The sequence below is a fragment of the Salmo salar genome, chromosome 09 (assembly GCF_965601325.2).
Source record: "Salmo salar chromosome 09, fSalSal1, whole genome shotgun sequence".
In the NCBI taxonomy this organism is placed as follows: domain Eukaryota; kingdom Metazoa; phylum Chordata; class Actinopteri; order Salmoniformes; family Salmonidae; genus Salmo; species Salmo salar.
Genome location: NC_138299.1, coordinates 50,843,426 through 50,869,031, shown reverse-complemented (window position 1 = coordinate 50,869,031; position 25,606 = coordinate 50,843,426). Strand labels below are relative to the sequence as shown.

Genomic DNA, 25,606 nt, shown 5'->3' with positions numbered 1-25,606 from the left:
CACTGACTGACAGGCCTTCCCTCATAATACACCTATCAGCATTGAATAGCCACTGACTGACAGGCCTTCCCCCATAATAAACAGATACGCATCAAATAGCCACTGACTGACTGGCCTTCCCCCATAATAAACCTATCAGCATCAAAAAGCCACTGACTGACAGGCCTTCCCCGATAATAACCCTAGCAGCATCAAATTGCCACTGACTGACAGGCCTTCCCCCATAATAAACCAATCAGCGTCAAATAGCCACTGACTGACAGGCCTTCCCCCATAATAAACCAATCAGCATCAAATAACCACTGACTGACAGGCCTTCCCCCCATAATAAACCAATCAGCATCAAATAGCCACTGACTGACAGGCCTTCCCCCATAATAAACCTATCAGCATCAAATAGCCACTGACTGACAGGCCTTCCCCCATAACAAACCTATCAGCATCAAATAACCACTGACTGACAGGCCTTCCCCCCATAATAAACCAATCAGCATCAAATAGCCACTGACTGACAGGCCTTCCCCCATAATAAACCAATCAGCATCAAATAACCACTGACTGACAGGCCTTCCCCCATAATAAACCTATCAGCATCAAATAACCACTGACTGACAGGCCTTCCCCCATAATACACCTTTCAGCATCAAATAGCCACTGACTGACAGGCCTTCCCCCATAATAAACCTATCAGCATCAAATAGCCACTGACTGACAGGCCTTCCACCATAATAAATCTATCAGCATCAAATAGCCACTGACTGACAGGCCTTCCCCCATAATAAACAGATACGCATCAAATAGCCACTGACTGACAGGCCTTCCCCCATAATAAACCTATCAGCATCAAATAGCCACTGACTGACAGGCCTTCCCCCATAACAAACAGATACGCATCAAATAGCCACTGACTAACAGGCCTTCCCCCGTAATAAACCTATCAGCATCAAATTTTGCCAGTCCTGTCTGGTCCAGCGACGGTGGGTTTGTGCCCATAGGCAACGTTGTTGCCGGTGATGTCTGGTGAGGACCAGCCTTACAACAGGCCTACAAGCCCTCAGTCCAGCCTCTCTCAGCCTATTGTGGACATTCTGAACACTGATGGAGGGATTGCGCATTCCTGGTGTAACTCGGGCAGTTGTTGTTGCCATCCTGTACCTGTCCCGCAGGTGTGATGTTCGGATGTACCGATCCTGTGCAGGTGTTGTTAAACTGAGAGGACGATCAGCTGTCCGTCCTGTCTCCCTGTAGTGCTGTCTTAGGCGTCTCACAGTACGGACATTGCAATTTATTGCCCTGACCTAATCTGCAGTCCTCATGCCTCCTTGCAGCATGCCTAAGGCACGTTCACGTAGATGAGCAGGGATCCTGGGCATCTTTCTTTTGGTGTTTTTCCAGAGTCAGCAGAAAGGCCTCTTTAGTGTCCAAAGTTTTCATAACTGTGACCTTAATTGCCTACCGTCTGTAAGCTGTTAGTGTCTTAACAACCGTTCCACAGGTGCATATTCATTAATTGTTTATGGTTCATTGAACAAGCATGGGAAACAGTGTTTAAACCCTTTACAATGAAGATCTGTGAAGTTATTTTAATTTTACAAATTATCTTTGAAAGACAGGGTCCTGAAAAAGGGACATTTCTTTTTCTTGCTGAGTTTAGTAGGAATTCAAAGCAGGCCTCAGTGGACAAGTCATCTCCTTATGAGTACAGAACACAAACATTTAACAGTAACACAAAAACCCAGAGTATTTCTTGCTTTTTGAATTTTTTATTTATTTAAGTAAAGACATCTTCATAAAGGAGAAACAATTTTAAATACAAACATTTCAAAATAAAATTAAAAAAAAACACTTCACCCCATCCTAATAGAAAAGTTCTCACTGAGACAACTTATAAGATAGCATAATATTCAGGACTCATAATAACATAATTCAACCCTTCTCTGTTCCTATCAAACGCCCCACCCCCACCCACCCTGACCTCTTCCGTCATAGATTGGTCGCGTTCCAGGCAGACTACATTGCAGACGTTGCACTGCATCAACCAATGTCATTGACTACGCAGTTGTCATCAGATTGCTGTATTGTATGATGTGGTTAGCTGACAGTCTGCAGTGCAGTGCAGCCTGGAACTAAAGGACTGTAGTCTCATTTTCCAGCCTGTTGGGCCTGGCGTCGCAGCAGCACGTAAATCTTCTCCTTGATCCAGTCCTTGTTGTACGGCTGGTACGTCTGTGTGTCCGCACGGTACCTAGCGGAGAAAGAGAGACGGAGTGTCCCCATCAAAATTGAGCCTCACGAGGCGATAGAAATCCTCAAACCTAGGATGTTTCTTAACAGAAGAAGTGAAGTGCACACTTCGGTGACACTTCACTTGATGCCTGCAGATCTAACACTGGTGTTATAGTGAACTATAAGACATTATAGGGCATGCATAATACCCTTACAACAACTCTAACGCAAATTAAAACAACCGGGTTATTAGTAAATACATTCCACCCTCCCCCCAAAACAAATATATGGCATTTGATATCGTTCAGAAAGATTCATTTCAGACGAAAGAACAATAACTAGGACTGGGAGACGTTCCAGGTTGCCTACACAGACAAGTTGCAACGCTTCCTGGAACGTCACCAGACTTACACCAAGCAGCTGAGGTCAGCCAGGTCATCAATGAAGTCAAACAGTTGACTGATGTCATAGGTGATGGATGGACTGTTTGGATTCATTCTCTTTAGGTGTTCCTCGTACATCTTACACACACCTGTCAAAGAGATGTATAGATTAGTGATAGTTTAAACTGGTTGACCATCTAAAAAAAAAAAAAAGCCATTTAAAAATGTTTCATCACGTTGTTTTTTCCCCCCCTCTGCGGGGTCAGTACTGTCTCACAGACGATGTGGGTTCTATATCCTTCTCTGTCACTTTAGGTGGCTGTCAAATGTACCTTCCATGCACTCGTTGACTGATTCATAATCAGCATACGTCCGTCCCTCTGGCCTCTTGGTGGGCTGGACCAACAGGATCGTGTGAGACTGCAACAACACATTATCTCATGTTATTGGTCACATACTTCCTAAACAAACAGGTGTAGACTAACAGTGAAATGCTTCCTAAACAAACAGGTGTAGACGAACAGTGAAATGCTTCCTAAACAAACAGGTGTAGACGAACAGTGAAATGCTTCCTAAACAACAGTGAAATGCTTCCAAAACAACAGGTGTAGACGAACAGTGAAATGCTTCCTAAACAACAGTGAAATGCTTCCTAAACAACAAGTGTAGACTAACAGTGAAATGCTTCCTAAACAACAGTGAAATGCTTCCTAAACAACAAGTGTAGACTAACAGTGAAATGCTTCCTAAACAACAGGTGTAGACTAACAGTGAAATGCTTCCTAAACAACAGTGAAATGCTTCCTAAACAACAAGTGTAGACTAACAGTGAAATGCTTCCTAAACAACAGTGAAATGCTTCCTAAACAACAGTGAAATGCTTCCTAAACAACAAGTGTAGACTAACAGTGAAATGCTTCCTAAACAACAGGTGTAGACTAACAGTGAAATGCTTCCTAAACAACAGTGAAATGCTTCCTAAACAACAAGTGTAGACTAACAGTGAAATGCTTCCTAAACAACAGGTGTAGACTAACAGTGAAATGCTTCCTAAACAACAGTGAAATGCTTCCTAAACAACAAGTGTAGACTAACAGTGAAATGCTTCCTAAACAACAAGTGTAGACTAACAGTGAAATGCTTCCTAAACAACAGGTGTAGACTAACAGTGAAATGCTTCCTAAACAACAGTGAAATGCTTCCTAAACAACAGTGAAATGCTTCCTAAACAACAGGTGTAGACTAACAGTGAAATGCTTCCTAAACAACAGTGAAATGCTTCCTAAACAACAAGTGTAGACTAACAGTGAAATGCTGACTTATGGGCCCTTTCCAACAATGCAGAGAGAGAAAAAAGAAAAATAATTTTTAATAAAGAACGAGGAACAAATACACAATGAGTAATGATAACTAGGCTATATATGCGGGGTACCAGTACCGAGTCGGCGGGTAGGAGTACGAGGGAATTGAGCTAGATCCATGTATGTACATATTAGGTATGGGTAAAGTGACTAGGCAACAGGATAGATAACAGCGTACGTGATGAGTCAAAAGAGTTGGTGCAAAAAGGGTCAATGCAGATAGTTAACCAATAGCTACCTACACTAACTATTTGGGGGTAGAAGCTGTTCAGTATTCAAAACAACATTTCAGTTTTAATAAAGCATAAAAAAACAGAGAATCTCACTGCCAATAGACTGCTGATTGGTACTTATTAACACAGCGTGAGGCCGTTCCTTCTTTTGCTAGAACAAAAGCGGTACCTGCTGCGTGCCGACCCGGTAGCGAATCGCAATGCTCGTTAGTGGACAAAAACTTGACTTTGAGCCAATCAGAGAGCACGAACCCCTAAGTGGGGGAGCCCCCCCCCCAAAAAAATACAGTACCAGTCAGAAGTTTGGACAGCTGCTCATTCAAGGGTTTTTCTTTATTTTTACTATTTTCTACATTATAGAATAATAGTGAAGACATCAAAAACTATGAAATAACACATATGGAATCATGTAGTAACCAAAAAAAAAAAAAGTGTTAAACAAATCAAAGTATATTTTATATTTGAGATTCTTCAAAATATCCACCCTTTGCCTTGACAGCTTTGCACACACTTCGAATTCTCTCAACCAACTTTCTCTGGAATACTTTCCAACAGTTTTGAATGAGTTCCCACATATGCTGAGCACTTGTTGGCTGCTTTTCCTTCACTCTGCGGTCCAACTCATCCCAAACCATTTCAAATTGGGTTGTCGGGTGATTGTGGAGGCCAAGTCATCTGATGCAGCACTCAATCCCTCTCCTTCTTGGTCAAATAGCCCTTACACAGCCTGGAGGTGGTTTTGGGTCATTGTTCTGTTGAAAAACAAATGATATTGGGACTAAGCCCAAACCAGATGGGATGGCGTATCGCTGCAGAATGCTGTGGTAGCCATGCTGGTAAAGTGTGCCTTGAATTCTAAATAAATCACTGATAGTCTAATCTCATTGCAACTCCCCTCCAAGTCTCCGACCACTACCTTGTATCCTTTTCCCTCTCGCTCTCATCCAACACTTCTCACTCTGCCCCTACTCGGATGGTATTGCGCCGTCCCAACCTTCGCTCTCTCTCTCCCGCTACTCTCTCCTCTTCCATCCTATCATCTCTTCCCTCTGCTCAAACCTTCTCCAACCTATCTCCTGATTCTGCCTCCTCAACCCTCCTCTCCTCCCTCTCTGCATCCTTTGATTTCCTCTGTCCCCTATCCTCCAGGCCGGCTCGGTCCTCCCCTCCTGCTCCGTGGCTCGACGACTCACAGAACAGGGCTCCGGGCAGCCGAGCGGAAATGGAGGAAAACTCGCCTCCCTGCGGACCTGGCATCCTTTCACTCCCTCCTCTCTACATTTTCCTCTTCTGTCTCTGCTGCTAAAGCCACTTTCCACCACTCTAAACTCCAAGCATCTGCCTCTAACCCTAGGAAGCTCTTTGCTACCTTCTCCTCCCTCCTGAATCCTCCTCCCCCTCCTCCCTCTCTGCGGATGACTTCGTCAACCATTTTGAAAAGAAGGTTGACGACATCCGATCCTCGTTTGCTAAGTCAAACGACACTGCTGGTCCTGCTCACACTGCCCTACCCTGTGCTTTGACCTTTTTCTCCCCTCTCTCTCCAGATGAAATCTCGCGTCTTGTGACGGCCGGCCGCCCAACAACCTGCCCACTTGACCCTATCCCCTCCTCTCTTCTCCAGACCATTTCCGGAGACCTTCTCCCCTACCTCACCTCGCTCATCAACTCATCCTTGACCGCTGGCTACGTCCCTTCCGTCTTCAAGAGAGCGAGAGTTGCACCCCTTCTGAAAAAACCTACACTCGATCCCTCCGATGTCAACAACTACAGACCAGTATCCCTTCTTTCCTTTCTCTCCAAAACTCTTGAACGTGCCGTCCTTGGCCAGCTCTCTTGCTATCTCTCTCAGAATGACCTTCTTGATTCTAATCAGTCAGGTTTCAAGACTGGGCATTCAACTGAGTCTGCTCTTCTCTGTGTCACGGAGGCTCTCCGCACTGCTAAAGCTAACTCTCTCTCTCCTCTGCTCTCATCCTTCTAGACCTATCTGCTGCCTTTGATACCGTGAACCATCAGATCCTCCTCTCCACCCTCTCCGAGCTGGGCATCTCCGGCGCCGCCCACGCTTGGATTGCGTCCTACCTGACAGGTCGCTCCTACCAGGTGGCGTGGCGAGAATCTGTCTCCGCACCACGTGCTCTCACCACTGGTGTCCCCCAGGGCTCTGTTCTTGGCCCACTCCTATTCTCGCTATACACCAAGTCACTTGGCTCTGTCATATCCTCACATGGTCTCTCATATCATTGCTATGCAGATGACACACAATTAATCTTCTCCTTTCCCCCTTCTGACAACCAGGTGGCGAATCGCATCTCTGCATGTCTGGCAGACATATCAGTGTGGATGACGGATCACCACCTCAAGCTGAACCTCAGCAAGACGGAGCTGCTCTTCCTCCCGGGGAAGGACTGCCCGTTCCATGATCTCGCCATCACGGTTGACAACTCCCTTGTGTCCTCCTCCCAGAGTGCTAAGAGCCTTGGCGTGACCCTGGACAACACCCTGTCGTTCTCCACCAACATCAAGGCGGTGACCCGATCCTGTAGGTTCATGCTCTACAACATTCGCAGAGTACGACCCTGCCTCACACAGGAAGCGGCGCAGGTCCTAATCCAGGCACTTGTCATCTCCCGTCTGGATTATTGCAACTCGCTGTTGGCTGGGCTCCCTGCCTGTGCCATTAAACCCCTACAACTCATCCAGAACGCCGCAGCCCGTCTGGTGTTCAACCTTCCCAAGTTCTCTCACGTCACCCCGCTCCTCCGCTCTCTCCACTGGCTTCCAGTCGAAGCTCGCATCCGCTACAAGACCATGGTGCTTGCCTACGGAGCTGTGAGGGGAACGGCACCCCCGTACCTTCAGGCTCTGATCAGGCCCTACACCCAAACAAGGGCACTCCGTTCATCCACCTCTGGCCTGCTCGCCTCCCTACCTCTGAGGAAGCACAGTTCCCGCTCAGCCCAGTCAAAACTGTTCGCTGCTCTGGCACCCCAATGGTGGAACAAGCTCCCTCACGACGCCAGGACAGCGGAGTCAATCACCACCTTCCGGAGACACCTGAAACCCCACCTCTTCAAGGAATACCTGGGATAGGATAAAGTAATCCTTCTAACCCCCCCCCCTTAAAAGATTTAGATGCACTTTTGTAAAGTGGTTGTTCCACTGGATATCATAAGGTGAATGCACCATTTTGTAAGTCGCTCTGGATAAGAGCGTCTGCTAAATGACTTAAATGTAAATGTAAATGTAAACATCAGCAAACCGCTTGCCCACACAACGCCATACACGTGGTCTGCTGTAGTAAGGCAGGTTGGACGAATTTGGAGGCTGCTTACGGTAGAGAAAATAACATTAAATTCTCTGGTTGTCATTCCTGCAGTGAGCATGCGAATTGCACTCTCCCTCAAAACTTTACACAGCTGTGGCATTGTGTTGTGACAAACCTGCACATTTTAGTGGCCTTTTATTGTCTCCAGCATAAGGTGCACCTGTGTAATGATCCTGCTGTTTAATCAGCTTCTTGATATGTCACACCTGTCAGGTGGATGGTTTCTCTTGACCAAAAGAGAAATGCTCACTAAAAGGGATGTAAACAAATCTGTGGACAAAATTTGAGAGAAATAAGCTTTTTGTGGGAATGGAACATTTCTGGGATCTTTTATTTCAGCTCATGAAACATGAGACCAACACTTTAGATGTTGCGTTGATGGTTTTTATTCTGTATATTAGCTTTGGTCGAACAGGATCTTCTCCATGCTACAAACTGTTCTGCAGCCTTGCGAAGGACATGTGCATCAAGTGTGGAAAATGCAGGCTAGACATCCGGCAAAAACAACATATGGCAAAACACATGCGCATCTGGTGGATATATGGCCTAAAAGGCACTGCATGATCAATCTGACGTCTACATTGGCGGTTGAGCATTTACAATCATACAGCCTCTGTACATTTACATTTTAGTCATTTAGCAGACGCTCTTATCCAGAGCGACTTACAGTAGTGAGTGCATACATGTCATACATTTTTTTTCTCCGTACTGGTCCCCCGTGGGAATCAAACCCACAACCCTGGCATTGCAAACACCATGCTCTCTACCAACTGAGCCACACGGGACTAGAAGTCAGGCCATTCATACTTCTGGTTCTTCACGAAGCAGCACAGAGCCGTTGTCAAGGAAGTGAGTTTGTGTTTATACAGGACCTCCCGCCCCCCACCAACCATCAAGTCTTACAGGTTGACTACACCGCTATTTCTGACACAGATCGTGCTGCAAGTCCTGCCTCTCCCATCTCATTGGTTTATAGAAGCAGGTACCATCTCCTTCATTGGTTATACCCACGTGGGTGACTGAAAGACGAACGAGGTCAGTGGTGGTAATGCACCTAATTTATGAAAGTTGCCAATCGCAATATAAAGTCCAGAGAAGAAAAAGCCTGGAAGGAAGAGAGATGACTAGAAACGATTCGGTTGACCGTTTAATGTGTGGATTAATTGTCGGAGTAGAGGACCTTGTGCATTTCAGGTAAAATAACAACTCAATGTTTATATCCCAGGACAAATTAGCTAGCAACAGAAAGCTAGCTAAATAGGACAAATTAGCTAGCAAGTGCAAGCTAGCTAGCTAAATTGCCATAAATGTTTAATGCTTTTCAACCTGTCCCCAAATGAATGTCATTGATTCAGAATTTCTTTTGATATTTTAACCTGCGTGTTGTGATCGCAGTTGTGTAGGGGGACAAAATACATTTATGCACAATGGCACGCAGCCGGTTTGGGTTCCGTGTTAGGCCTCACTCCCCCCTATCTGAGATATCTACTGCAGCCCTCATCCTCCAGATACAACACCCGTTCTGCCAGTCACATTCTGTTAAAGGTCCCCAAAGCACACACACCTGGGTCGCTCCTCTTTTCAGTTCGCTGCAGCTAGCGACTGGAACGAGCTGCAACAAAACACTCAAACTGGACAGTTTTGTCTCTTCATTCAAAGACTCAATTATGGACACTCTTACTGACAGTTGTGGCTACTTTGTGTGATGTATTGTTGTCTCTACCTTCTTGCCCTTTGTGCTGTTGTCGGTGCCCAATAATGTTTGCACCATGTTTTGTGCTGCTGCCATGTTGTTGTCATGTTGTGTTGCTACCATGCTGTGTTGTCATGTGTTGCTGCCTTGCTATGTTGTCGTCTTAGGTCTCTTTATGTAGTGTTGTAGTGTCTCTCGTCATGATGTGTGTTTTGTCCTATAATTTTTATTCCCCCGTCCCCGCAGGAGGCCGTCATTGTAAATAAGAATTTGTTCTTAACTGACTTCCCTAGTTAAATAAAAAAAATAACTACAAAAATGGCAATGTGTTGCGATACGGAACCGCGACCACATTTTTTGGAGCATAAAATGGCCTCTTTTTTTTGGGGCCGCAGAATGCCGACATTGGGCGGAATGAGACGCAGCCCATGCAACAACAAAAAAAGATCTCTAGTTTAAATTGACGGACGATGTGGATTTAATTTTTTTGTTGTTGTTGTTAGAGTGACATCAATAGATTTAAAGGATTAAATCAACACCTCTGCAGCCTGAACGGAAAATGTTTTATGAACGAAGCGGTCCAGGGGGATAGGAGTGTATAGCCGATGTGGCGATCAATTGGTATGCGACGATACGAGCTCTTATTTCAAAGGAGCGATCCGTAACCCGGAAATAGACATGTTGCCGTTTTAATATGGTGAAAAGCCTCTCGTTTTTACTATGGGTCCATCGTCGTTCTGTGTAGCCTAGTTATGCTAATATATTTGAGACCAATATATTGAAGTTAATTTTGTCTTTGACTTAAGTAAAATATATTTTAGTAGTAAAACAACGTGTCCCAGACAGTTCTCAAAGGAACATACTAGAAGCTTCATTTACTACATAAATGATTGGGATCATCTGGTTATCGTCAGTGTTTGGAATATACGGAGCTCGTCGACAAAAAACAGACCGTGGGACGCCTCTTCACACAGAGTTATTTGTCAAAAAGGTCCGCGGTGGGTCTGTGTCGGCTATGCAATTTAATACGGAGAGAAGTTTATAGTATATTTATTTATTGTTAAAAACTCTGGGTGGTTCAAGCCCTGAATCCTGATTGGCTGACAGCTGTGGTATATCAGACGGTATACCACAGGTATGACCAAGCATTTATTTTTACTACTCTAATTACGTTGGTAACCAGTTTATAATAGCAATAAGGCACCTCTGGGGTTTGTGGTATATGGCCAATATACCACGGCTAAGGGCTGTATCCAGGCACTCCGTAACTAAGAACAGCCCTTAACCGTGGTATATTGGCCATATACCACACCTCCTTGGGACGTATTGCTTAATTATAGTATTTCTAGTAGCAGCCATATAACAGCCAGAGAAACTAATTGTTCTCACTTCCTGATAGAACATTCAGATTGTTCTGCCTAACTGGACTCGTTAACTGATTTGTTAGGATTTCCTTGTGATCAGAACAAAAACTTATTTTCCTCAACTAGAGATTGAAATAAATGGTGTTTCTTTGAAAAGATGGTCCTGGCTGACATGAACAATACAGTAAGACGACAGAGGCACATTGGACGGCAGTGTAGCCTAGTGGTTAGAGCATTGGGCTAGTAACCAAAAGGTTGCAAGTTCAAATCCCCGAGCTGACGAGATACAAATCTGTCCTTCTGCCCCTGAACAAGGCAGTCAACCCACTGTTCCTAGGCTGTCATTCAAAAGAAGAATTTGTTCTTAACTGACTTGCCTAGTTAAATAAAATAAAAATCTCTTTATTTACATTGCTGGTTGCCATGGTTAACACAAAACGCAGGACATTGACTGCTACCTGAATTGACTCAGTAAAGTTATATAAGTAGTACTAAAGTATCACAGCCAGGTCAAACGTGTGTGTGTGTGTTTCTGAGTCAGATATCCACTATCCACAACAACACTATTGATTATTCTCTAGCGCCAGTACAGAGAGGGGAGAGGGGGGGGGTGCTGAAGCACTAGGACTGAGGACACCCTGGCCTGGCACCTGGACATGCCTGCCCCCCCTCTACCTGCCTCCATTGTTTATTTCTCCCCCTCAAGGTCACTGAGTTGCCACACACCCAGAAACATGAAGACCATTACATTTATATGAAAATCCACCTGACCAGTGTTAGTACTGTCTATAAAGTCAATATGGATATTGTCTGAGCCTGCTGGACATTATTACTGCTTTTGATCTTTTCCTTATAAAAAAAAAAAAGGTGAATGAAGGAAGAATATGCTTTCATTTTAAATTAAAAGACAATGTTAGAGAATTCATGTATGCTTTTACACGGGTCTGTAACTCTGTTATTACAGCAAGTCAAATAAAGATTTGTGTAAACTGGGAGTGTTACTTTCCTCCCCCCCAAAATGATTTCCTAAAGCAGAGGTGTTTACTCCGTTATTCCATATCAAGGCTAGATGAGGCTGAATGGCAACAACACAATGGCAACTAATTCCTCTCATTGGTCTGAATTCCTCTCATTTTCAGTCTGAATATTCCATCAATGAATAGATGTATTCACAGTTTTATTAAAACGACAAAAAAAAACGTTATCAAATAGTCATTGACAGTTAAATAAAAAAAAATTTAAAAATGTACTTATCGTCGCAGCCTCTCCCCCTTTGTTTGCTTAACTGGAGGGGAATGGGATGGAGAAATGGTTTCCTATAAGCTGGTTGGGGCTCAACAGGCAGAACGCGTTCCAAAGGGCAACCCTATTCCCTAAAACTTTTCCCTGTATACTACTTTTGACCAGAGCCTTAAGGGCCTTCCTTGGTCAGCATTAGTGCACTATGTATAGGGAATAAGGTTGCTCTTTGGGACACAGTCCGTCTGTTGATGAAGCCACCTGAAATCAATGGCTGCATACCAATTGTCCATCCTTCTCCTCATGGATATCCAAGCATTGGCTTGAGCTACTTTACACCATTGTTAAATTCCTGAGATGTGAAGAAATGTGGCGCAGCGGTCTAAGGCACTGCATCTCAGTGCTAGAGGCGTCACCAGACACCCTGGTTCAAATCTAGGCTGTATCACAACCGGACGTGATTGGGAGTCCCATAGGGCGCCGTCCGGGTTTGGCCGGTGTAGGCCGTCATTGTAAATAAGAATCTGTTCTTAACTGACTTGCCTAGTTAAAAAAAAAAAATTAAATTGTGCAAGTCCACACTTTGGGAGAAGGACAATAGATGGTCCTGTGTGGCTCAGTTGGTAGAGCATGGTGTTTGCAACGCCAGGGTTGTGGGTTCAATTCCCACGGGGGACCAGTACAGGAAAAAAAAATAATAAATGTATGAAATGTATGCATTCACTACTGTAAATCGCTCTGGATAAGAGCATCTGCTAAATGACTAAAATGTAGATATGCAGCCAATGTTAATGGTCACACACCTTTGAGTCATTAGTTAAAAATATATATATATATATATATATATCAATAAAAATAAAGTTTTCTATAAAAGGGCAAATAAAGTTGTTGCTGTAGTAGGTAAGACAATGGAGAGTATGGGTTCATTATGGACTTGGAGAAAATTGTGGTAAACAGCGCCACACTCTGGCAGAAAACAGAATGTACTATTCTCAGCCAGGCTCATGTTTTCAAAGAAAACACCATTTTAATTATCTCTATTTTGAATGTATTCCAGATGAACCAGATCCCCTTACAAAAAAAAGATTGCAGCCAGAGTGCAGTATAACTGCAAATACTGCATCCCAATTATTTTTTTTAACTGCAATCATTTTGTAGTGTAACTGCAGTTACAGTATAATTGCAGTTCAACTGCAGTTATTCTGTAATTACTGTGTCCAAAATACAACTCGACTGCAGTTACAGCACTTTCAAAACTGCCCTTGCTTTGTAAGGGTCCGAATAATTTAGGTAGTAAAGGACACTGGTATATTCTATCGTGAACTGTCTGGGACTGGTTGTTTCCCTGTTTAGGTCTACTACTCAGAGATACTTGACTTAAGTCAAAGACGAAATTAACTGCAATACGATGGTCTCAAATATATTAGCATAACTTGAATACACAGAACCACGGCGGACCCCATTGTAAAACGAGAGGCTTTCACAATATTAAAACGTGTCCCAGTGCAACATGCTTAGCTCTACGGAGCATTTTTTTTGCCATAGTTCAACCGATCAAGTTCTCTCACCACACCGGCTGCAAACATTCCCTTCGGACGGTTATATGACACGACTCACCATCGCCATCTACCGGCCTTTGAACTAACATCACTTATGAGTAACAAAATGAGTACAACTGTACAATGAGTACAACTTTGAATCTCATCAAATAAAATGCTTTACATTAAGGTAAAATAATATTTCTAGACGACCTCAGTTAAAAAGTTATGAGCTGGATCATCCTGCAACACAGGACCAAAAGCCAGGCATCTGTTTTCGCTACCCCCCCCCCATTGATACAATTACTGTCGTCGCTAACTAAAACGTTAGTACTGGAACTAGTTTAACTCGGAATTTAACACAGACATATCAATGGACACGCAGACTACAACATCTAACTGAAGATTAATACAAAACCATGTAATAATGATGTCAGACAGGTTTATAACCAACACGTTTAAAAAACAAAAAAAAAAAAAAAATCACTTCACTAACATTAGCTAACGCGTTAGCTAGCATCCGTTGATTGACATGCACGCAACATTTAAAAAATAAAAAGCTAGCAAGCAATCGAATATTTATTTTTGTTTTACTCTGGAAAACCACTTAAAACAGAAATGTAGACATGCTATTTTAAAAGAAACAAAAAACTAACCATGTTTTGGATAATTCCTTCACCGCGTCGAGTAATGGATCTTGTTCTACTCGATATCAGCGTCTCGTCATTAGTTACCACACCCACAAAGTCATAAACCCCGCCCATTTCTAAGAAATTATGTTCTTAAAATTGTATTTAAAACCTAACTTTAACCACACGGCTAACCTTATGTCTAACTATAGCCTTAAATTAAGACCAAAAAGTGAATTATTTTTGTTTTCGTACATTTTTAAGATATAGACAATTTTGACTTTGTGGCTGTGCTATCTACGAAACCGTCTCGGCTAAAAAAAATACTTCCGGGTCATGGAATTTCGGTCATTTCAAAATAAAATTCGCCCACGTAAAAGAAAAGTGTAATTAACCTGTATTTATTCATGATATACCGTACGAAAAATAATTGTCTAAACATTAACAATAATTCATATTTGTTCATATTTAAGTGACATTTGCATTAAATTTGTCTTTTAAAACAAATCAATGCTCCCAATGCAACCCTTACAAAAAAAAAAGATTGCAGTTTTGAAACTGCAGTAAAAGTAGTGGTGTAAAGTACTTAAGTAAAAATACTTGTGTTTTTTTTGGGGTATCCGTACTTTACTATTTATATTTTTGACAACCTTTACTCCACTACATTCCTAAAGAAAATGATGTACTTTTCATTCCATACATTTTCCCTGACACCCAAAAGTACTGGTTACATTTTGAATGCTTAACAGGACAGGAAACACAGTTGAACTGCGGTTATACTGCACTCTGACTGCAATATTTTTTTCATAAAGGAATACACTGTATTTGAAATACATATTGGCTTATAAAGTTTTTTTTTTGTACTGGCCCCCGATGGGAATCGAACCCACAACCCTGGGTTCAATTCGATGCTGTCGTTGCAAACACCATGCTCTACCAACTGAGCCACAGGGCCGGCTCTAGTATCACCCCAGTTATTCCTATCAACAGTTAACAATACTTTTCTTCAACCCACTCTGGTCTCAAATTAATCAAAAGGTGTCAAATCAAAGTGCATCTTGGATTTTTTATTTTTTTTTAGACTGAAAGTAGCAGGGATGTGTTGTTTTTTTTTGTGACATATTATTGCCTCATAAAATAGCAATGTGCTAGCCTTGAAAAGGTAGATTCCAGCGAATAGACTGGACCGTGGTTTTACAGATACGCAATCAATCGTTTTTCCTGTACAAGTACTACATTTTTACCGTATAGTATCCAGGCATCCCATTATAAACTCTCTGACCACAGAAAAAGTCCAGAAATCCTTGCTATGACCTAGCTTTTATGTTCAAACTCACAATTTCTTGTATTCTAAGGGACTCTAGTGAGTATAATGAGCCCTGATTTTATGGACACACTATCAATTTTTCCTGTACAGTGCAATTTGTTTGCGCAGCACAACACATCCCTTTAAAAAAAAAAAGATTGCCGTCAGAGTGCAGTATAACTGCAGTATGCTACAAATACCGCAGTAATTTAGCAGTGTAACTGCAGTTCAACTGCAGTACCTTGCAGTTAATGTGCAATAACTGCTTCCAAAAAAAAAACACAGTCGACAGCAGTTATTGCACTTTTAAAACTGCAATCTTTTTTAGTAAGACTAAGACTTTTCTTAAAAATTACATATCACAATTGCATCCAAATCAAATGTTATTAGTCGCATAGACATATTTAGCAGATGTCACTGCGGGTGTAGCGAAATGCTTGCGTTCCTAGCTCCAACAGTGCAGTAATATCTAATAATACAGAACAATACACACAAATCTAAAAGTAAAAGAATGGAATTAAGAAAAATATAAATATTAGGACCAGCAATGTCGGAGTCCAGAGTATAAATATATATACAGTACCAGTCAAAAGTTTGGAAACACCTGCTCATACCAGGGTTTTTCTTTATGTTTACTATTTTCTACATTGTTGGTGGCGGAGGGGAGGGCTGCTGTCTAATCGCCTCTTAAGCAACCATGATATTTAGTTAGTTTTTTTCACGTTGTTCGTAACTTGTTTTGTACATAATGTCGCTGCTACCGTCTCTTATGACCGAAAACAGCTTCTGGATATCAGAACAGCGATTACTCACCTCGAACTGGAAGAAGAGTTATTCTTCAATGAGTCGGACGGGAGGGATATACTACTACAGAAACCAGACCAGGCCCAGATCCCTGTGATTCGCTGAAGAAGGAAACTGAGATTTTGTGGAAAAAGATCAGGGTGCCTTGTGAGGACCAGGCGAGGATTGGCTAATCTGCCCTTGCCTTCCGTCCTGCTAGCTAATGTTCAATCACCAGAAAATAAATGGGACGAGCTGAGAGCACGTATATCCTACTAACGGGACATTAAAAACGGTAATATCTTCTGTTTCACAGAGTCGTGGCTGAACGAGGACATTAAGAACATACAGCTAGTGGGTTATACACTGTATCGTCAGGATAGAACAGCAGCCTCTGGTAAGACACGGGGAAGGAGCCTATGCATATATGTGAACAACAGCTGGTGCACGATATATAAGGAAGTCTCAAGGTTTTGCTCACCTGAGGTAGAGTATCTCATGATAAGCTGTAGACCACACTATCTACCTAGAGAGTTTCCGTATTTTTCGTAGCTGTCTACATACCACCACAGACCGATGCTGGCACTAAAACTGCACTCAATGAGCTGTATACCTCCATAAGCTGTATACCTCATCCAGAGGCGGCGCTCCTAGTGGCCGGGGACTTTAATGCAGGGAAACTTAAATCAGTTTTACCTCATTTCTATCAGCATGTTAAATGTGCAACCAGAGGGGAAAAAAACTCTAGACCACCTTTACTCCACACACAGAGACACGTACAAAGCTCTACCTCGCCCTCCATTTGGCAAATCTGTCCATAATTATGTCCTCCTGATTCCTGCTTACAAGCAAAAACTAAAGCAGGAAGTACCAGTGACTCGGTCAATACGGAAGTGGTCAGATGAATCAGATGCTAAACTACAGGACTGTTTTGCTAGCACAGACTGGAATATGTTCCGGGATTCTTCCGATGGCATTGAGGAGTACACCACATCAGTCACTGGCTTCATCAATAAGTGCATCGAGGATGCCGTCCCCACAGTGACCGTAGGTATATACCCCAACCAGAAGCCATAGATTACAGGCAACATTCACACTGAGCTAAAGGGTAGAGCCACCGCTTTTAAGGAGCGGGACTCTAACCGGGAATATTATAAGAAATCCCACTATGCCCTCCGACGAACCATCAAACAGGCAAAGCATCAATACAGGACTAAGATCGAATCGTACTACACTGGCTTTGATGCACGTTGGATGTGACAGGGCTTGCAAACTATTACAGACTACAAAGGGAAGCACAGCCGAGAGCTGGCCAGTGACGCAAGCTACCAGACAAGCTAAATAACTTATGCTCGCTTCTCTCAACCAGCTTCACCTGGAATGCTTTTCCAACAGTCTTGAAGGAGTTCCCACATATGCTGAGCACTTGTTGGCTGCTTTTCCTTCACTCTGCGGTCCAACTCATCTCAATTGGGTTGAGGTTGGGTGATCACTCTCCTTCCTGGTCAAATAGCCCTTACACAGCCTGGAGGTGTGTTGGGTCATTGTCCTGTTGAAAAAGAAATGATAGTCTCACTAAGCCCAAACCAGATGGGATGGCGTATCGCTGCAGAATGCTGTGGTAGCCATGCTGGTTGTGTGCCTTGAATTCTAAATAAATCACAGACAGTGTCACCAGCAAAGCATCCCCACACCATCACATCTCTTCCTCCATGCTTCACGGTGGGAAAAACACATGCAAAGATCATCCGTTCACCTACTCTGTGTCTCACAAAGACACGGTGGTTGGAACCAAAAATCTAAAAAATCCCAAAGTGTAACGGCTGTCGTCGGGAATAGAGGACCAAAACGCAGCAGGAATGTGGATGCTCATCTTGTTAATTTATTTTAAATCAAGAGAACACCAAAATAACAAAATGAAGAACTCACAAACAACAAAACAGTCTTGTCATGCTCACACAGGCAAAACAAGAAACAATCTTCCACAAACACTTAACCAAACACATACCCATATATAGGACTCTCAATCAGAGGCAACTAGAAAACACCTGCCTCCAATTGAGAGTCCAACCCCAATAAACTAGACATAGAAATACAAAAGACTAGAGACCACATAGAAAATACAAACCTAGAACATAAACCCGGAAATAATAAATCTAAAACCCTACTACATAAAACACCACCCCGAACCACATAAACAAAATACCCTCTGCCACGTCCTGACCAAACTACAATAACAAATAACCCTTATACTGGTCAGGATGTGACACAAAGGACCGATTTCCACCGGTCTAATGTCCATTACTCGTGTTTCTTGGCCCAAGCAAGTCTCTTCTTATTGGTGTCCTTTAGTAGTGGTTTCTTTGAAGCAGTTCGACCATTAAGGCCTGATTCACGCAGTTTCCTCTGAACAGTTGATGTTGAGATGTGTCTGTTACTTGAACTCTGAAGCATTTATTTGGGCTGCATCTTATGAGGCTGGTAATTCAAATCAAATATCAAATCAAATGTATTTATATAACCCTTCTTACATCAGCTGATATCACAAAGTGCTGTACAGAAACCCAGCCTAAAACCCCAAACAGCAAGCAATGCAGGTGTAGAAGTACGATGGCTAGGAAAAACTCCCTAGAAAGGCCAAAACCTAGGAAGAAACCTAGAGAGGAACCAGGCTATGAGGGGTGGCCAGTCCTCTTCTGGCTGTGCCGGGTGGAGATTATAACAGCACATGGCCTAGATGTTCAAATGTTCATAAATGACCAGTATTGTCAAATAATAATAATCATAGTACATTTAACATTTACATTTAAGTCATTTAGCAGACGCTCTTATCCAGAGCGACTTACAAATTGGTGCATTCACCTTATAATATCCAGTGGAACAACCACTTTACAATAGTGCATCTAAATCTTTTAAGGGGGGGTTAGAAGGATTACTTTATCCTATCCCAGGTATTCCTTGAAGAGGTGGGGTTTCAGGTGTCTCCGGAAGGTGGTGATTGACTCCGCTGTCCTGGCGTCGTGAGGGAGCTTGTTCCACCATTGGGGTGCCAGAGCAGCGAACAGTTTTGACTGGGCTGAGCGGGAACTGTGCTTCCTCAGAGGTAGGGAGGCGAGCAGGCCAGAGGTGGATGAACGGAGTGCCCTTGTTTGGGTGTAGGGCCTGATCAGAGCCTGTAGTTGTAGTTGTCGAGGGTGCAACAAGTCAGTAACACAAGAGTAAGTGTCAGTTGGCTTTTTCATAGCCGATCTTTGAGAGTATCTCTACCGCTCCTGCTGTCTCTAGAGAGTTGAAAACAGCAGGTCTGGGACAGGTAGCACGTCCGGTGAATAGGTCAGGGTTCCAGCAGGTCTGGGACAACAGGTCTGGGACAGGTAGCACGTCCGGTGAACAGGTCAGGGTTCCATAGCTGCAGGCAGAACAGTTGGAACTGGAGCAGCAGCACGGCCAGGTGAACTGGGGACAGCAAGGAGTCATCAAGCCAGGTAGTCCTGAGGCATGGTCCTAGGGCTCAGGTCCTCCGAGAGAGAGAAAGAAAGAGAAAGAGAGAATTAGAGAGAGCATATTTAAATTCACACAGGACACTGGAAAAGACAAGAGAAATATTCCAGATGTGACAGACTGACCCTAGCCCCCCGACACATAAACTACTGCAGCATAAATACTGGAGGCTGAGACAGGAGGGGTCAGGAGACACTGTGGCCCCATCCGATGAAACCCCCGGACAGGGCCAAACAGGTAGGATATAACCCCACCCACTTTGCCAAAGCACAGCCTCCACACCACTGGAGGGATATCTCCAACCACCAACATACCATCCCGGGACAAGGCCGAGTATAGCCCACAAAGATCTCCGCTAAAGATCTCCGCCACATATATTTATTTTTACCAGTAGGCTACTATGTTCTTTACATTAATTTACTTATGCTCTAACCATTGCTTAATGTGCTCCACTTTACAATATTCTTTATCTTATATAAAGTAGTAATTGTCTTTAGTTTAGATTCCCCCATGTAGTTATACACGTATGTTTTAAAAATTAACATGATGCACTATGCAAAGTTGCAAAAAAATATTGATTTTTTATCTTACAAATAGCGTTTTACCGCAGAATTATATTTTGAAGGCAAAACCCGAAAACCAGTAGTGTTAATGTTGCTGCCACTGAGGTATAATAACGCTCGCTATTCAATGTGGCAAAGCAATTATTAACAAACGTTTTAATTATACCTCAGTGGCAGCAACATTAACACTACCGGTTTACGGATTTTGCCTTCAAAATAAAACTCAGCAGAATAGTACTGAATAGTATGCTATTTCAATGTAAAAACCCTGTATGTGTTTCTGTTTATGATGTTTTGTGTTAATTGTTTTAAGAAGGACGTATAGATTTTTGTATCATAAAAAGTTTGCTGCCTTGACACTAATGTTGCTGCAATGATGCAAACACTCGATTTACTAGGAAAACGAGAAAGCGGAAATTAATTTTTTATTTAAATTAAATCGGTAAATACTGTAGCAATTTTTTACAGAAAATTGTATAGCTCTACGTACTGTCAAGAATCCACAGATATGTTTTTTTGACTCACTGAATAATGTTCACTCTATCAGTGATATAGAATCTAAACAGTGTGATGAACCCATCAAAGTTGAAGCGATTAGACTCTAACAAACATCTAAAGAACAATAAATCACCAGGTGTGGATGGAATTACATCAGAATTTTACAAATTATTTTTGAACAAGTAGCTCCCTTCCTATTTGAAGTCTTTTTAGAGAGTATTAAAAACTATGTTCTCCCTCTTACAATGACTCAGAGGTTATATAACACTGATACCTAAGCCTAAAAAATAAGTGCTGCTCATCGATAACTGGCGTCCAATTTGTCTTCTTAATAATGATTATAAGATATTAGCCTTTCTACTTGCAAAAATAATTAATGAAGTCCTGGATGCAATCATTGATGAAACACAGTCTGGATTCATGTGGAACAGACATATTTCTAACAATGTCAGACTAGTATTAGTAATACTTGACTACTCAGACCTAATAACCGAGGATAGCTTCATATTATTTTTAGATTTTTATAAAGCATTTGACACAGTAGAGCATCAGTTCCTCTTCCACTCCCTTGAGAGACTTGGCTTTGGGGATTTTTTCTGAAAGGCTATTAAGACTCTCTATACAAATGGTAACAGCTCTATCAAATTGAAATATGGCACCTCACCTAGATTTGAGTTAAAGAGAGGAATTAGGCAAGGTTGTCCTATCTCTCCGGTACCTGTTTTTATTAATCATCCAACTTCTTGCAAATTCTTTAAATAATAGTCCTGTACAAGGTATTTCCATAGCTGGTAAAGAAATTATTATAAGCCAGCTGGCTGATGATACTACACTTTTTCTGAAAGATGCTAACCAAATTCCCATATCGATCAATGTGATACAATCCTTTTCCAAAGCGTTTGGTCTATATCTTAACATTAATAAATGTGATCTCATGGTTGTCAAAGATTGTGTGACACCTTCATATTATGGCATTCCAGTAAAAGAAGAACTTACATATTTATGCATAACCATCACAAAGGATCAGAAGTCTAGAGGCTTAGTAAATTTTAACCGTCTTATTAAAAAAGAAACAGAAGAAGCTAAATCAATGGCTACAGAGGGACTTATCTTTAAAAGGAAGAGTCCTAATAACCAAGGCTGAAGGTATCTCTAGACTAACATATGGTGCTCTATCTTTATATCTTGACAGTAAAATAAGCAAGGAGATAGACCAGATGCTTTTCAACTTTCTGTGGAGAAACCGTACCCATTACATTAGGAAAACTGTTATAATGAACACTTATGAGAATGGTGGGCTGAATTTTCTGGGCTTTACTACATTAAATAATACTTTTAAGATCAATTGGATAAAACAATTCCTAAGAAGACCCACTTCTATCTGGAATTTAATTCCTCATCATGTCTTCTCTACTTTTGGTGGCCTTAACTTCATATTGTTTTGCAATTATAATATTGACAAAGTTCCAGTGAAAATTTCTGCTTTTCATCAGCAGGTTCTCATCATGGTCCTTAATTTATAAACATAATTTTTCTCCACACAGATATTATATATGGAATAATCAGGATATATTGTATAAAAATACTTCTTTGTTTTTAGAATATTGGTTCTGAAATAATATCCTATCGGTGAGCCAACTGGTAAATGCAGAGGGTATTTTACTCACTTATAAAGAATTCTTATCACTTTACAAGGTCCCTGTAACACCTAAAGATGTTGCAATTGTTTTAGATGCCATTCCCTTAGGCGTTGCTTTATTATTCAGGAACGTGTCAAGACTTGATCCTCATAGCCTACCTTCCATTAACCCTGTTGACTCATCAGTAGGTATGATTTGTTTCTCTTTTGGTCCATTCAACAACAGAGCGATACGAACCTTGTTTCAACAGGATGTTGTATCTATACCTTATGTCATGCCTTATTGGAACGGATTTATTGATAATATCTGTTGGTAAAAAGTTTGTATGTTGCCACACACATACCTACTTGTTAACAAAATTAAGGAAGTTTCCTTTAAAATTATTCATAAATATTATCCTGCCAACCACCATATGAAGAAGTTTTTATTTCATCTTTATTTAACCAGGTAGGCAAGTTGAGAACAAGTTCTCATTTACAATTGCGACCTGGCCAAGATAAAGCAAAGCAGTTCGACACATACAACAACAGAGTTACACATGGAGTAAAACAAACATACAGTCAATAATACGGTAGAAAAATAAGTCTATATACAATGTGAGCAAATGAGGTGAGATAAGGGAGGTAAAGGCAAAAAAGGCCATGGTGGCAAAGTAAATCCAATATAGCAAGTAAAACAAAGGAATGGTAAATTTGCAGTGGAAGAAAGTGCAAAGTAGAAATATAAATAATGGGGTGCAAAGGAGCAAAATAAATAAATAAATAAATACAGTAGGGGAAGAGGTAGTTGTTTGGGCTAAATTATAGATGGGCTATGTACAGGTGCAGTGATCTGTGAGCTGCTCTGACAACTGGTGCTTAAAGCTAGTGAGGGAGATAAGTGTTTCCAGTTTCAGAGATTTTTGTAGTTCGTTCCAGTCATTGGCAGCAGAGAACTGGAAGGAGAGGCGGCCGAAGGAGGAATTGGCTTTAGGGGTGACCAGAGAGATATACCTGCTGGAGCGCGTGCTACAGGTGGGTGTTGCTATGGTGAAGTTTAAGGAAAACATAAACTCAAATTGCTCCTTTTGTAATGACCACACAGAAACAGTGTTACATCTTTTTTGGGCATTGTATTCATGTAAGAAAACAGTGGCAAGACATCAGTAGATTTATAATTGAACACATTTATGACGATTGTACGCTATTATGGAGATATGTACTGCTTGGATTCTTTACCTACGATAGAAATAAGTTGAAACATTTTAATGGAATTAACTTCATTGTTCTTTTGGTCAAATTTCATATTCACAAATGTAAATTTACAAACAAAAACAACAACATTTTCTTACACTACAAAAAGAAATTGAACTGTATTTTAAGACAATTAAATACTCTACTAACAAAAAAGCTGTTAGAATTATAAGTGTATGCATGTCCCTTCAGGTCCTTGTGTAATGTGATATTTTACCCCCTAGCTCAATTGTCCATTGTATATTATCCATATATACTTGTGTTCCCTAGTGTACTTCCTGTATTGATTTGTTGGTAATAAAATAAAAAATAAATAAAAGAGAAAGCGGAAATTACTTCTTGAAACCGGAATTATAACTAACAACGTGAGAAGGGGGCGTGTATGGCTGTGTCGGTGTGGTTTTATCAGGTATTTCGTTACAAAAGATATATTTAGTGAAAACGTGTAGGGTGATGACAACTTGCTACAAACAATGCTACCGAGAAATTGCAGTACAACAAAACGTTTCGATTCTAAATGCACACCAAGTGCTGTGATAGTGGACCTTTTGGCCGTCCCTACCCCCCATTGCTGTTTACATTTATAATGGTTCAGGCAGGGTTGAGTGTGTGGATGTCCCAATGAACCCGTTTAAACACTTACCCTGTGGACGGGAGAGGAAGTACAGTAGCCGGATGGCCTCTTGAAAATCATAGAGAATAGATAGAGGCTCTAATGGACCAAAGGCCGAATTAGTATGGGCAGCTGCATTGAGGGCTTTCACCATTTTAATATAGTCAACTTGGTGGGACTTCATTGGCTGAACCCTCCTGGTGACTCTGTTGGAGTCATGCCAGGGCAGGATCAGCCAATCGTGAAGAAGAACATTTACTACTTCAAAATGGAGATGGCCTCAATGGCGCTGCCCGTGCGCTCACAGACGCCATAATAGGAACTATATAGGAATATTTTCTCTATGCTTGAAACTAGAAAGGAACAACAAGGAAGAGTGCCAATTGCCGGGTTTTAATTAAGCCAGACTTTCAAACTTTCCTGTAATGTTGTTATCATAGTCAGAAGCATCGCCTGGTGATAGTAGGTAAGTATCGGACAACTACCATCTCTCAACCATACACATTGGTTATCTAGCTAGTAAACTAACCAAACCAGCCAACCTGAATTAGTAAATTAACGTTAGCTTCTTGCTTTGGTTATTAGTTCTCGCGTCTTTTGTGTGCCATATCTAGGCTCTGTGGTCAATATAGCCATTGTATATTGTAGCAATAATTTATGAATTATTATTAATTCGCTAACTAGCTTAACGTAGTTCTTGAAAAAAAAAATCCTTCTTTGTTTACTACAATTCCGACACAGTGTTTTTAACATTTTTTAGAAACGTCAATCATAGCCTGCTAAACGCTTATCGAAACATGTGCAGATATGCCCCCTTTCATATCAGCGAGAAAGATATCTTTCACAGGAAAAACAAAAAAATACACTTACTGTAGAAGTTTTGCACAGGTCCGTTATGCTGTTGGGAACATGCTAGATAACTAGTTGGTACAGGTGGCCGCCTATGTCTTGCACCTGTCTTCACTAAACAAGCGCTGTAAAAAGTACGTGTAAGAACACTAACTATATAAAAAGGTGTGTAGTAGTTTAACCCTTTTTGTTTTTTTGGATAATGATTTATTACTGATATGAAAGATGTTTCTTATGTTCACAAAACCGCACCACAAGTCATGCATATACCCCATACAGAGGGGCCTCTTCTCCCCAAACCCCAGGGACCCCCACAATTCCCCTCTCTGGCAATGACATTCCCCAGGCACTCCTCACAATACTAAAGTCAATAGGTGCTGAAGCAGTTAGCGTCTATGAATAGGGTAGCAAACACCCAGGCCAGACTAGTTAACTACCTAGTTTAGTGACAGGAGGAACTGTCTGCTGGATTAACTCAAAAGTTAATGATTGGAATCAAGTAATCATAACCACAAATGTCAACACTAAACAGTTATGTTTACATTTACGTCATTTAGCAGACGCTCTTATCCAGAGCGACTAACAAATTGGTGCATTCACCTTATGATATCCATGTTGAAGTGT

General features: G+C 41.7%; 1 protein-coding gene across 1 annotated transcript; it reads right to left on the bottom strand.

Annotated features, from left to right (window-relative positions):
* Positions 1-1,743: 1,743 nt before the first annotated feature.
* On the bottom strand, positions 1,744-14,109 carry LOC106611428 (enhancer of rudimentary homolog). The gene is made up of 4 exons (XM_014211624.3): positions 14,025-14,109; positions 2,942-3,029; positions 2,638-2,758; positions 1,744-2,245 (listed from the first exon to the last, which is right to left on the bottom strand). The coding sequence occupies exons 1-4, from the start codon at positions 14,025-14,027 to the stop codon at positions 2,143-2,145; spliced, it is 315 nt and encodes a 104-aa protein (XP_014067099.1). The 5' UTR covers positions 14,028-14,109; the 3' UTR covers positions 1,744-2,142.
* Between the last annotated feature and the right edge of the window lie 11,497 nt (positions 14,110-25,606).

Bases quoted from the DNA above. Each gene is read 5' to 3' on its own strand.
- LOC106611428 (XM_014211624.3), bottom strand. The intron at 2,759-2,941 runs GTACATTTGACA...TCTCTTTGACAG, and splicing joins AGTCAACGAGTGCATGGAAG to GTGTGTGTAAGATGTACGAG. The intron at 2,246-2,637 runs GTAAGTCTGGTG...TTTCTCCGCTAG, and splicing joins GCTGACCTCAGCTGCTTGGT to GTACCGTGCGGACACACAGA.